This window comes from Protomyctophum parallelum (genome assembly GCF_964188405.1).
Source record: "Protomyctophum parallelum genome assembly, chromosome: 5".
Taxonomy (NCBI): Eukaryota; Metazoa; Chordata; class Actinopteri; order Myctophiformes; family Myctophidae; genus Protomyctophum; species Protomyctophum parallelum.
In genome coordinates, this window is record NC_139702.1 from 30,269,958 (window position 1) to 30,282,859 (window position 12,902).

At 42.4% G+C, this 12,902-nt stretch overlaps 1 protein-coding gene across 1 annotated transcript; it reads left to right on the forward strand.

Annotated features, from left to right (window-relative positions):
• Positions 1-293: 293 nt before the first annotated feature.
• LOC310858319 (uncharacterized protein) lies at positions 294-10,558 on the forward strand (the record flags this gene model as incomplete). The annotated part of the gene is made up of 12 exons (XM_083764424.1): positions 294-438; positions 1,352-1,448; positions 1,659-1,784; positions 2,531-2,593; positions 3,215-3,331; positions 3,860-3,988; positions 7,038-7,267; positions 7,836-7,915; positions 8,547-8,636; positions 9,578-9,655; positions 9,790-9,897; positions 10,382-10,558. 12 exons carry the CDS (start codon positions 294-296, stop codon positions 10,556-10,558), a joined length of 1,440 nt encoding a protein of 479 aa, XP_083620550.1.
• Between the last annotated feature and the right edge of the window lie 2,344 nt (positions 10,559-12,902).

The window sequence follows — 12,902 nt, forward strand, 5'->3', positions numbered from 1 at the left end:
TGAAAAAAACGAAGAACGACTGACATAGAAACATAGCTTTTTCAGAAAACTGTCAGGATGTAGAAGATATTTTTAGATTCAGGCCCCATTCGGTACCCAGAGAGGCCCCAGGGACTCTCTGGGTACCTTGAGGGGGTTCCAAGACTCTGCAAATGTGTGAAATCAGACATTGGGACGCCATCAAAGCTGCCAAAATCAACTGTAGATGTAGTGAAAGTAGACCAAAACCTTTGACTAAACTAAACAAACTTTGCTGTCAAAATGAACACTTGTGTCTGTGTTTCCAGTGTGAAATGTGGCAGGTCACTAAGGCGTGTCACTGCAACAGTCACAAGAAGAGCGTGTACTGGAAGGGACTCAGAGACGCCAGACTCCTGGGATTCCTGAGAGACTTTGGCATCACCCCGTGTGAGATGGACACTCCCCTCCGAGAAGCAGGTCGGTACACCCTTACACTACAGTACTAGTTACACATATCAATCATATTTTTGAGTGGTGCAACCACTTATGTGGCTGGGTCTGTCCCTGTGTCCCAGCATGAAAATAGCATTATAGCGTTTGTTCACCATCAAGTGTCACTGTTGTACATTCTAACACACAGACAGGCCAGGGAGGAGGGCTAGTACAGTACAGTACAGTACAGTACAGTACCACTCACTTCAGACGTGCCTGATTTTTTTTTTCACATCAGTTTTACAAGTAAAACAAGTGGTTGAACTTTTATATATTCTCAATTCATTGCGCGTAAAGTATTTAAAACCTTTTTTTGTTTTAATATTGATGATTATGGCATACAGCTCACGAAAATCACAATTAGAATATTATTCGAATTTAGAAGCTTGTTTCACAACGGCACACTCATTAGGTCTCTCTTTTAGCTTACTTAACCCATTCTGACCTGAGATCAGATTCTAAAAATGTCTGTTTGAAAATGACAGTTTTCTGTCTATTTCTATGTCAGTCGTTCTTCGATTTTTCAAAAATAGCTAAAGCATAACTTGATGCTAACACCAAAAGGGGTTCGCCCAGGAGCGCACCAGAGCTATCAAATACTACAACCAAAGTGTGTCTGCATTATTGCTATTGCTGGTAATGGTATCTGTTATCATTAGCCTGATTGAGGCAACATTTATGTGGATGGATAACGGAATACATATTAAAGTATTCTTGTGTCACGGCACCCACTATCAGAAACCCTGGAATAAAGATCTCAATCGCCATGACTGATTTCAGTCATTTGGGAATCACACATTATTATAATGTATAATTATAATGGGACTTAAAACATTTTAATAGTATATGTTTATTGTGTTTATAGCATATGTTGGGCTTTATTCCCTGGTTTGTGTAGAGGTGATGTTGGGCAGCTTCACTGTAGAACTGGCAAAAGAGTACTCCTTCTTCATGAGACATGAATCTGTCACGCCATCTACATGTACCATCTATGAGTGAGTATGCTTTTTTATTTTTTTCTGACATGGCAAGCATTGTTTGCATAATAGGTCTGTCATGAATTGCATGAGTTGTAATCGTGAGTTATAATTGCGATTATTAGAAGGTTTTCAGAAGCTTTAGTTCGCTATTCCAAAACGGCTCATCTCACAAGCTAAATTTAGTACACCAGTGGATTTGAATCATGGTGTCGTTTATTTTTGCAGTTACACGCCGGTGTACAAGTGTGTTTGGACGTTCCTGAATAAAGCTGACGGCCAGGAAGACAAGGCAGCTGCTGTCATGAGGCTGGGAGCGGCCAAGCATTTCATGGCACACAATCAACCTGCGGGGTACAAACACTCATACACGTACACACACAGGACCCATTTGTGAGTCGCTGACACATTTTTATGGGTCAAGCCCGAAGGGGCGAAGATGACTCTTGGGTCCCGCCATTTTTTACAGTTTTGGCACTTCTTTGCTGTCGTTTACCATCGGCAATATGGCAGTGTTGTGAGAATCGCTCAAGACCTTTAGATCTCCCAATTTTCGTAGCCTGGTCAACCGCTCGCCCTTGAAATCGCATGCGGGAGTACAGCGTTGACAGACAACCCATTCAGCCAATCGGCATAACAAAAAAGTAACGTCATCTCCAGTCCAACCACTATAAAGAGACACTGAGATATTTGGTATTCAGTGATTTTTAAATGTAGTGACACAAGAGTCTCTACTTTCATCATTACATTGTTTTTCACCAAAAATGCTGTCTGGGAACAGACAACGTAATACTTTATTTTGATTAATCCTATAATATTATACTTAATGTGTATTTTATCCTTTTAAATCCTCAATACTTGTACTTGTTCTGCTCTCCCCCCTCCTCCCTCCACAGTGAGGCGTAGTGATCTGCCTCGTAGATCTCCGGCTTGTAGATCGGCTATTTTCGGCTAATGTTCACCTACTATGTAAAAAGAAAAAGTTCACAAAGATCGACTGTAGTAACTGAAGACCCCTTAGGTGTCTCAGACCCCCAGTTCAAGACTCCTAATAATAGATAAGTTTGTAATTATCTGTCTCTCTCCTTCCCTTTCTGCAGGCCGGCAATCTCTCACTGTCCCAAGGCTAGTGCAACTACAGCCAAAGTACTGCTGATTGAAAGGTACACACATACACACACACACACACACACACGCGTGCACGTTATCATCATACTTAAAATTCTAAGCCTTAAGATAAAGCCCAGGGCTTTTTGTATTTCTAATTGGCCTCAATCTGCAATTTCTTCATCGGGTCGGCTGTATGAACAGTATGGTGAAAACATACATTAGAATGATAATACCTGAAACATAATTCTGCATGTTGTGGCAATTGTTTAGGAAACACTGCACTGTTCCACAAAGCGTTGCTGTCATGCAGAAACCTTTTTTCTTTTTTAGTATAAGTTGTCTTTTTCCGTAAATTAACGCCCTACTTGAGCATACTAAAGCGTAACACAAGCATCAACAACTTTGAAACACGAAGCGTGTAGATCTGCTACATTTCCTTTTATTTTTTTTATCTTTGAAGTAACCATTTGACATAACAAGGTTTCCACCAAACGGACCATAATCCCAGAGACGGCTAAAAACTTTCAGTCGTGACATTATTTGTTTGCTCTAGAGACCCTAGAGCACACTGTGAAAACGCCCGGCACAGAACTGTTTGATCTGACTGGGTTCTTGTTCTTCTGATGGTTTTATTGGTCGTTAACGCTCTTGTCTTTTGTGTTGTGCGTTCCCAGGGTCATAGCGGCCGTCCACCAACAGATGGTCCTGGCTGACTTTGGCCATGAATTTAGTGGAAAACTGAATCGTTTCTACACGGTCCAAATCGGTCTCCCTCCTGCACTGATGTGGAGGTGGGTTCATTGTTTCATTCAGTGCGCATTAGAAAAGAAATGGCATTTCTAAATTCTCTGCATGTTTATGTTTGACGGACTCAAGTAGTTAGACCCACAAGAAAAGTGCCGGCTAAAATCTTTGATTTTGCGATGGAATAATGTGGAAAGTTGCAAAATATGCCCGATACGATTATTGCTGTGGATATGTCAAAAAATAATAAGGTCCGATTCATACTCCTATTTTACTGCTGTTTCGGCGCTGTAGTGCCGAAATGATTTCGGCTTGTCAGAAATTTTCAGTAGCACCGAAGAGCCGACTTTAGGACGGTACCCGCCCCCCCGAACCTCAAATGACGTCAAATTGTAGGCTCTACAGCGCCGAACCGACTTTTATTCAGCTCTAAAATAGGAGTATGAATCGGCCCTAATAATAACCCCTACATAATCTGCACTATTTGGCTGATTATGCAATGAATTATACGATTGCATAATCGCTTTCTTTCTGAAGGGTCTATATAGTAATGAGTGTGTGCTTGCATGCTGTAGGTTGAAGATGCGTTATTGGAACGACCCGATCCTTGTGTCTGTGCTGAGGGGCCAGATGGCCAGGGCCACCCTGTACGAAGAGTTGCCTGTGATCCTACTGAGAGTACAGCACCTGCAGAAACACTACAGGTATATACAGACCGTGCGTGCACAGCACAGGTATAGTCTCTTCATTTCAAACTTTATTCCAGACACACATGGGGTTCATTGTAGCCTGGCTAGGTCCATGGAGTATATACAAATCATCATATCTCGCACATAAAACCAATTTTAAAAATAAAAACGTGAAATCATAAATAAAGGCTGACTCTCCAGTGTTTTACGCAGCCTGGACGAGTACCGGAGACGGCTCTTAGGATTGACTACATCTTTAAAGGTATATTCAGTGATTTCACTCAAAAAACCTTAGGTTTCGTTTTTGGCTGTGGGACCCAGCCTTTCGTCCAATCAGGATAGAGAGTCAAAAACGAAACCTAAGGTTTTTTGACCCCCAGGGGTTAACTGGGGACAGGGAGGAACTCCTTATATGGCCAGCACACTCTATAGTAGAGAGGATTATCACAACAAAACAAAAAAATAAGTGACATTTGAATTAAGTGAAATCACTGAATCTACCTTTAATAATTCTGTTTCCGGGACTCATCCAGGCAAGACATGAATCCATACATGGAGTGCCATAAGAGAGCCTCACATGTGTGGATTCTACACATTACAAACAAGTGACTGGCACTATGCCATCAAGGACCTTAAGTAGATTGCGTCTTTCAAAGCGGTCGGTGGGTGGATCATTGATAAGAAGAATATTTTATGATTTCTCAAAAGTTGGCAAACACCCAAAATGGCAGTCAAATGGCTTAAGCAATAAAAAAACAATCCTTCCATAAATGTTAGGGCTGCAACTAACTATTATTTTCATCATCGATTCATCTGCCGATTATTTAATCGATTAACCGGATTATGATTACGACTTATTTAGCTATCACCTTAAATATATATTTTAGGTTATTTTAGACATTCTAAATAACAAAAATATAATTCATTCAAAATGTCTTAGCTGCTGATTAGGCTGCTATTCAAATATTCTGACTGCATACATTTGATTAAAGAATAGCTACACATGTGTCAGTCTAAAAGGAACGGTACTCTTCTGAACTCAAATACATGGGTCATTTAAAAATAAATATTATTCTTGTTCTAGATATTATAATCGCTATGTGTCATATTTTGCGTTGCAGTCGCTACTGTGCAACTATCATCCGATTGTAAGGGAAGGGAGATGGATCACTTCTTTTACTTTACTTACACTTAACACTGGAAAAACTATGGTTAAGTGCATGGAAATCACCTATGATAAATTGCAAAAAACTAGTGATTAGTTGCCGATTCGATTAATTGAATAATCGATTACGATTAATCGATGAATCGTTGCAGCCCTAATAAATGTATAGACTTGGGTAGGTTGGGGCTTGACTGTATTACTATGTATAGGGGAGACAGTATGGACTTGGGTAGGTTGGGGCTTGACTGTAGTACTATGTATAGGGGAGACGGTATAGACTTGGGTAGGTTGGGGCTTGACTGTAGTACTATGTATAGGGGAGACGGTATAGACTTGGGTAGGTTGGGGCTTGACTGTAGTACTATGTATAGGGGAGACGGTATAGACTTGGGTAGGTTGGGGCTTGACTGTATTACTATGTATAGGGGAGACGGTATAGACTTGGGTAGGTTGGGGCTTGACTGTAGTACTATGTATAGGGGAGACGGTATAGACTTGGGTAGGTTGGGGCTTGACTGTATTACTATGTATAGGGGAGACGGTATAGACTTGGGTAGGTTGGGGCTTGACTGTAGTACTATGTATAGGGGAGACGGTATAGACTTGGGTAGGTTGGGGCTTGACTGTATTACTATGTATAGGGGAGACGGTATAGACTTGGGTAGGTTGGGGCTTGACTGTATTACTATGTATAGGGGAGACAGTATGGACTTGGGTAGGTTGGGGCTTTGCCAGTCAAAGTGAAGGCCAATCACAGCGCATCCTTGCTGGAAATGCTTAGACTCTGGTAATTAAGTCAAAAGACTTCATTACTTCATTGGCTGCCATGTTGTTTGTGTCCAAAGTGGCCACTGATGGCTCCAAACCACATAGTGCTGCTTTAACCTTATCTGTGTGAATGTAAATATAACGGTTGTATATGATGTGTGCTGTTAATGCTGAATGCCAGTTATAACAGTTATATATATATATAAAAGTTATGTGTGTCCTCAGGTACCGGGAGTTGTATAGTTACCTGAGAGTCGTACGCGTGTGCGGCGTGTTCTGTGCTGGTGTGTCCACGGAGGAGCAAACAAGGTTTTACATTCATCTAATTTAAAACTATTTTAGCAAAGGGTGATATGGGAAGGGGATAGGATGTCTGTTGCAGAAAATCTGCTGTTGACTAAGCCACTTTGTGCTGTGTCTCTCATAGACTGTAAAACAAAATATGGACAAAGCGTTCTCCAGGTCTGATATGGACGTAAGATGAAGCCTGACATGACAAATCAGACTTTAAACTAGTGACTGGAAGCAGAAAGTATTCATGACCATGTTTATTAAGGTAATAGTCAGTGACAGTGCCACAAGAGGCCATTATATGAACTTTCGGGGAGGTCAGGTTTTCCTACTGGCTTCAGACACTATTGGCTTCACTGCCCCCCTGGCGTATCTGCTATTTTTGAATGGCCAACTTAAAAATGGATAAAGTGGTCATATATTAACTACTTTTGCTGATACAAAAGTAGGAGTCCCTGGACCTCACTTGGTTCACTGATAATATCAAACGGAGAATAGCCGATCAGCCATTTTTGCCGGTCAATTTTATGTAGAGTGCAATTAAGAGCGTACCCAATACAAATGTGGTCAGTTTGATCATGTATAGAGGGGTTTAAGTGGTACTGAATTTGGATCTCAACAAAAGCTAATTCATCCTAGTGTATAACTTAGGACAATTTCACAATAAATGATAATCTCTGCGACCCCTAGTAGTATGTTCTCTGTTTGTCACGTTACAGTGGTGGTTTTATCTGTGGGGACTACGGATGTAAAATGAGCTGCTGCTCAACCCGTCATGTTTACATGACATGTTGATGTGCATTGCCCCGTCAAAGTAAAGCGTTCTTACTACTTGTGCAGATTTCAGCAAGTGACAGACCTCATCCCGTTGTATATGTGCTGGGCCGGTGAATTTGCGGAGGCAATAAGCCAGTTCTCCACAAGTTTGCAGAGATGCCCCACCCTCCGCCTCTCGCCGTTTTTCTTCCGGCTGTACCTTCACATCCTGGAGACCGGCACTGCACCCGTGCTGACCGCAGAGCTGCCCACACAGGCCACGCTGGCCACTGCCAAGTGGGAGAAAATTATAGGTCAGACTCTTAAACAAAGTCATATTTAGCTTACCCAATAGTAACAGAATCCAATGAAAAATCTATCGATTTTTATTTATTTATCTATTAAATCAATTATTTGGGGTTTCAACCATAATATACATTACTGACCCAGGTTATATTGGATTAATTGTAAACTGGCCACTAGGGAGCGAGCCCAACTCCTTTGTGATGGTGTTTGGCGTGGGTCTGCAAAATGCAGACAGATGCTCTTTTATGGTGGTTTTGAAGTAGCGTAGGCCTAGGGAGTCACAGTTTTTGATGGGTGGTGGTAGGGAATTCCACATTTTGGTGGCATAATAGTATAGGCGAATCCTGACAGAAAATATTTTGTGCCAGGGACCCCCGTTAAGATTTGTTAAAATATCTACAAGCTCACGTGTTGCAAATTTGTAGATGTGTTATTTTCAAATGGGACAAGGTCATTGATTTTGACACTATACGCCTATAAGGTATATGAAGTTTCCTGGCGACCCCCAGGAGACCCCTGGAGGGGTCCCCAGAGCCCACTTTGAGAAGCACACTGACTTACGTCACTCTTCCCTAGGTGCGGAGCCGCAGCTGCATACCCGCTTGGTCGGGCTTTCCCTCAGGGTGATGAAGATCCAAAAGGCCATATACAGTGATGTGAGTCTATTGAATCATTTACTGCCAGTGTTTTTGAGCTTTTTATTTTTATTTTTAAAGACCCACAGAATATTTTGTTCTACAACGATGTAAACACCAAATAATATCTCAAAGAAAGACACTACTTTCATCTGCAGAAAAACATTGTCACCACCAATGTTTCCGTTTAGTTATTTGCAGTGGATGCTGTCTGGGAACAGAAAGCAGAAGTTTTATTAATCCTATTGTACGTTTCTTTGAAAGTCACGGGTTGTGGAAGAGTGCCCTCTATCGTATAACTGAAAACGCCACATGGCGGTCTGTGTGTTGGTTTGAAATGATGACGTATACAATACTATACATGTGTCATGTGTGTTTTGAAATGACATATACAATACTATACATGAGTCATGAGTTAAAGACAAAGTCTTCTTTAAAAAGGGTATCTTTGAAAAACAAAGAGGGTCCCGCACACTAGGGCTCTATTGCCCTACGCACCTGTCACTAGCCTTCTGAGGTGTGCATCAGCCTTTTGCCACAAATGTCTTCTAAAACAGTTTTCTTAAAAATGTATGTTATGATAAATGTCATTATTGCTTACATGTGTGTAATGTAATCTTGCTGCTAATGTGTTTTTCATTTGATCTTCCAGTCCAGCTGTTGGGAGGCTCTACTCAGCATGGTGAACACGCCCCGTGACACACCTGTCCCCCTGGAGAAACCCACCCCCCAGTACCTACAGGTACATCTTACAAATGCGCCCTATCTCTGTACAAACATATGTATGTATCTTTTGCATGTACGTGTACGTATCTCGAGAACCGCTCAACTGCCCAACTACACATTTGTCATGCATGACAGACGACCTGAGGGAGTGCAGTGCCTGCTGTCGAAGTCTGTCAGATAGGCTTGATTTGGCAAATTCCCCACACCTGCCACTTGCTTAACAGGATGTAACAGGCATTGTTCCCAACTTGCATCATTCCAAAGAATTAGGGAATGTTAGCGGAATTTGTGGTAAATCTGCAAAATAAATGCTTACACATAACTTTCTTCACAAATGTTTTCATAAAGGTGTTTACTATCACCTCTCAATTTGTTCCAAGCCCTTGGGAAACTTTGTGACAGCTGCTGAAAGTTGGGGTACCATTAACGACACACTAATTAAAGCGGAATGAAAATATGTACATTTTTCCTGCAAGTAGGAAGGGTCAAACTAGGGGATTTTCATGATTATGAATCCATTGCAAGCATTTGTTTTGCACTAAAACACTCCCTGGGCAAAAAATCGGCCATAGATGCTTTTCCAAATATGATGACCTTCACATTTGTGATGGGTTGGATCAGACTTTGAAGATATGGGGGTGCCATACTTTTGGTTGCTTTGTAGGCCAGCATCAGTGTGTTGTACTCTGTGCGAGCAGCAACTGGGAGCCATTTGAGGGAGTGGAAAAGGGGGAAGACATGTGACATTTTTGGTTCAAGTTTTATGATTCAATTGATTGTATAAGAGAAAATACATTTATAGAAAGACCTTGCTTCTCTTATTCGGTTATAAGTGTTATTGGTTCTAAAATATATTTTGATGCATCTTCGATTAATTGTCCAGTCCCACGTTAAATAATCATGCATCATTGTTTAACACGTATCATTATATATTTTTTCTCCAACCCTGGTGTTTAGGATGCGAGGATGATAGCCAGGCACAAACTGAGTAAGGTACTGCTCATGGACAACGTCTGCGTCCCAGTGTCCCTCATGGTATGTATATTTTACACATGGGTTTTGACTTGTTTTTCAGTTTTTATAATTTTTTCGTTTTTATTTACTAAATGTATTTTGTATTCGTTATATGTATCATAATGCAAAGTGTGTTGACTGAAATTCTGTCACAGGCCACGTATCCACACCAAGGCTTGCTGCTGATGATGACCGAGACTCTGGCCATGCGTATCGCCAACGGCCTTCTGGCGCCAGCAATCCCTGTTGTCAGCACCTTCAAGGTAGCGGTCATATTGAAACGTGACTACTGTAACTCACTCCTTACCGGCGGCCTCTCCAAATGAACCAGAATGCCACAACACGCTTGGTCTTCAACCACCCAGAGTATTCACATGTCTCCGCCCCTTCTATTGGCTCCCACTAGTTACTGCCTGCACAAAACACTGACAGATCAGCTAACACAGCTAACGCGTGCGCACAATTAGTGTTAAGACAGTTCAGTCCAGCTCAATTGATTCCCAACACAATTGGTGTTAAGCTCAACAGTCACTTGTCGGTACCCCAGACAGACGGACATAGGGACACACATTGCTGTGCATTGGAGTGGCTGCACAACTCAAAAAGCGCCGGCGTTCGGTGGAGTCCCCATCTTAAAGTACTTAACATAGCAATACACATCAATTTGGCAGTCCTTGGCACGACAAGGTTTCAGAACCACTGTCTGAACTATAATATCCCTGGTTTTCTCTCCCACCCGGCTTGCAGGACAACGAGTGGGCCTTTCAGTGGCTGTGTGACAGCCTGATGTCCTACTCCCCTGACGTCTACCTGTCCTTCATGAAGGGCCTCCTCCAGGAGCTGCAGAGCGCCTCCATCCCCACCGCTGCAGCTGCTGCAGCCGCTGCAGGTGTGTCTTCATTTGGCCCTAGAGAGGCACGATAACAGCATGGTGGTTTTTCACCACCTGTGCGCAGAGCATGTCCGGGGGACACCGGCCAAAAACGTTGAACCCCTGCTCTGGACGTCTCCGTCCCGCTTCTGTTTCATCTTTACAGTCGTGCAAATTTGTCCTGATATAAATAAAAAATAATCAAAGCATATAGCTTGCTGCTTATTAGAAATTGGAAATTCTAAAATTAAATTTGAAGATATACTAAAATATATTTTTGTGAAACTAATGACTAACAGAGGACTGCTTCCGTTTGGGAAGGTTAGCTCCTGACGCTATATAGCATTCGGAGATTGATGTCTGGCTACTCAAGACTACTGTACTTGGGCAGAAGAGGGTATTGTTTTAGCATTAATGCCTTTGAATTTATTTCCCCCCCTCAAAATGTACAGAACCGCATGATGCGACAAACACGGGCTTGCATGTATGTGCTTGTGGCAAGATCTGCAAAACCATCCATGGGCTACGGTCCCACCAGCGCTGGAAAGGATGTAAAGGTGGGATGATTAATTGATTATTGGATGCATCGTGACACGTACGTGAGTTTATTAGGAAATTAAATTTAACATATTTACGGTGCAAAAATGCAGAACTGAGCTGGTGGCTGATGCTGTCCCTGACAGTTTATGGCGACACGCACATAAATCAGAAAATGCAGGAAGAGATGAGAGCGGTGACTTCTGGCCTAAAAGTGTAGACTGTAAAATAATCACACCCGTGTGAAGTGAGGGGCGCTAATATATTAAAGTCTAACTCATGTTGATTAGGTGATGTAATGGTGATGTAAAACAAACAGTGCCAACACAAACATTAAATGCCATTAACGATAAAGAGAATATGAGGTACATTATGAAGTAACGTTTCCCTTTGTCAATGGCATTTACAAAACTAATATTGAACTAAAGACTAACATTAAACCTGTGTGTATCAAAAAATATGGACAATGGGAACGCTGACGTGACTCATTGGTTTCTACAAACGACTGCTATTGGCTGCAACCACACAGCGAGGGCGAGTCTTCACTCTGTACTGCCCTACTTTATCATTATTTCTATTTTAAATAGCTTGTGACTAAATCCATTGAACAAAGCAAATCGGGCATTTGCACCTGCTACAAAAGATACTGCTAGAACGCAGCCCGTGTGAACGCAGCATCAGACCATTATTCGTAGTTTTCAGAGGAAATGCACTCTCACAGCTTGTAGGTTATTTTCACTTGTTTGGGTCCCATTATTGGCCCTCATTTATCAATCTGCCACAGATTCGAGTGCAGGTTTCGTAGTACACCCACGTCGCCACGGCATTTATAAAGTGATCGCAAACAGCTGATCCTTCCTTAATTTCGTTCTCACGTTAATAAATGTCACGGCTGAATTTGATCTGGCACGCCCTAAGAACTCAAGCCTCGCCCTCGTTTTTGCGACCTGAACCACTGCTATACGATCTGGAAACCATGGTTACCGTGCCTTTCTGCCCACCTCAAGTCACCCCCCTCTCTCATACACACGCACACACGCTGCACGCACACGCAACTTGCAAGCCCAACTAACTGGTGTGTTGTTAAACAAATAAAGAACAAACGCCTGCATGAATTAAATAAAGTTGTAGGCCTACCCTGTCTGTTTCCCTATCACCTCGCTTGCCTTGCTGTCATGCACGCACGCACCTACATGACACATTTTATAAAGCTGTCTGTTTCTCCTCTCGCTTCGCTTCCCTTGCTGCCCGCCTCACCCCCCGCACGCACGCACATATCGCTATTTGCAAGCAACTGTCTCTCTCTATCACAGTGGTCCGTCCGTGACCAACTGACCATGCACGTTCGACAGTCTATTTAGATTGCCTCGCAGTCGTTAGTCACTGCAGTGGCCGGGCTGTCAACTGTCATTATATGAATGTGCAGCCAAAACCGTATATAGCCTCATGTGTGGCTGGTGGTGGGCTGGCTGGGTAATATACCTTTATCTCCGATGCAGTTCCCACTTGCGCTGGCAGCCTGGCACGGTACATTTGGCATTCGAGCAACGCGTCAGGTTTATTATATTGCACATATACCGTAACTCCAGAAAGACATCGGCCTGCTGTAGATTAGGCTACAGTAGGCTATACCACGTTGGGACTCTCCGCAGCTGCATTGCACTATGGCTACTTTCCAACGTCATGGAAATATTCCAGCACAGACAGCCCAAATCCTCGCATGTATGCGCTCATGCAAAACACTGTTTAAATGGCTTAAATCAAGCGCGATTTTAATTGTAAAGTTGGAAAGCTCCTACAAATTTCATAAGACACATCTTGTAGGTCTATTCCTTTTTTCTTTTCCTTTTTTATTTTTTT